This window comes from Eurypyga helias, unplaced genomic scaffold, assembly GCF_000690775.1.
Source record: "Eurypyga helias isolate BGI_N326 unplaced genomic scaffold, ASM69077v1 C15467039, whole genome shotgun sequence".
NCBI lineage: Eukaryota > Metazoa > Chordata > Aves > Eurypygiformes > Eurypygidae > Eurypyga > Eurypyga helias.
This window is the reverse complement of record NW_010283601.1, coordinates 1-837: the sequence shown is the minus strand read 5'-3', so window position 1 is coordinate 837 and position 837 is coordinate 1. Positions and strand designations below refer to the sequence as shown.

General features: G+C 59.4%; 1 protein-coding gene across 1 annotated transcript; it reads right to left on the bottom strand.

The window, feature by feature from the left end:
* Window positions 1–618: 618 nt before the first annotated feature.
* Window positions 619–830, bottom strand: PSMC3IP (PSMC3 interacting protein; the record flags this gene model as incomplete). Its single annotated transcript, XM_010160013.1, has 2 exons — window positions 619–678; window positions 747–830. Coding segments are annotated over 2 exons (144 nt in total), but the record flags the coding sequence as incomplete, so codon positions are not given.
* Window positions 831–837: the final 7 nt, after the last annotated feature.

Here is an 837-nt window from a genome sequence, read left to right as displayed (position 1 = left end):
CGGAGGCAACGTATTTTTCTATCATCATGGGAAATAATTAAATACATTTTGCTGAGGGTTTTAATGATTTTTCTGCTTTTATATCTGCTGCTGCGTTCCCGGACGTCAGGGAGGGACTGTTTCTGGAAGCCCAGCCCAGGCAGTGTGCCTCAGGTTACTCGCTCTTGCCTTCCCCACCCCTCGAGGCTGCTGTGACCCCAAACCCAGCCCTGACCCCCTTCGAACAAACGCCATGGCAGAGCAGATCTGAACCCAGCGCCTGGTGTTTAACGGGCCGGAGGCTCACGTACCGCTCAGGGGGTACTCGCCTCACTGAGGGAGCTGTGTCCTCCTGGGACTGGAACACCAGGGACGCTAACACTACACCTCCACAGCCCCCGAGGGCACCCCACTGCACTGAAGTGGGGAGGAAACAACCCTCTGCAGACAGGGCACTGGGAGGGCCCCCGTGCTGAGCGGGTGGCTCCAACCGCCCTTCCAGCTGCAAAGCATTTTAAAACAAACGCGTACAAATACGCAGGACAAGCTCAAGCCCTGCAAAAAGAGGGAAAAGAAACCCCAACCCAACAGCCGAGTCTCAGCATCAGCCCCTTCCCCTCCCTGGGGCAAAGGCTTCCTTCACACGGCTGCCGGCAGCGTGACGTTATGGTCCTCGTCCGTCTCGATCCCAACCTCCTCCTGTACGAGCACAGAGCGTGTGAGCGGGGCGCTGGCCCGGCAGGGCTGGGCACGGGCACGGTACTTACAAAGAACTGCTTCTTGCTCTTGGGGTACCCCTCCAGGATGGCCTCCAGCAGCTCGGTCGCCTGGCAGGACAGGGGCACGGCGAGGGCTGTG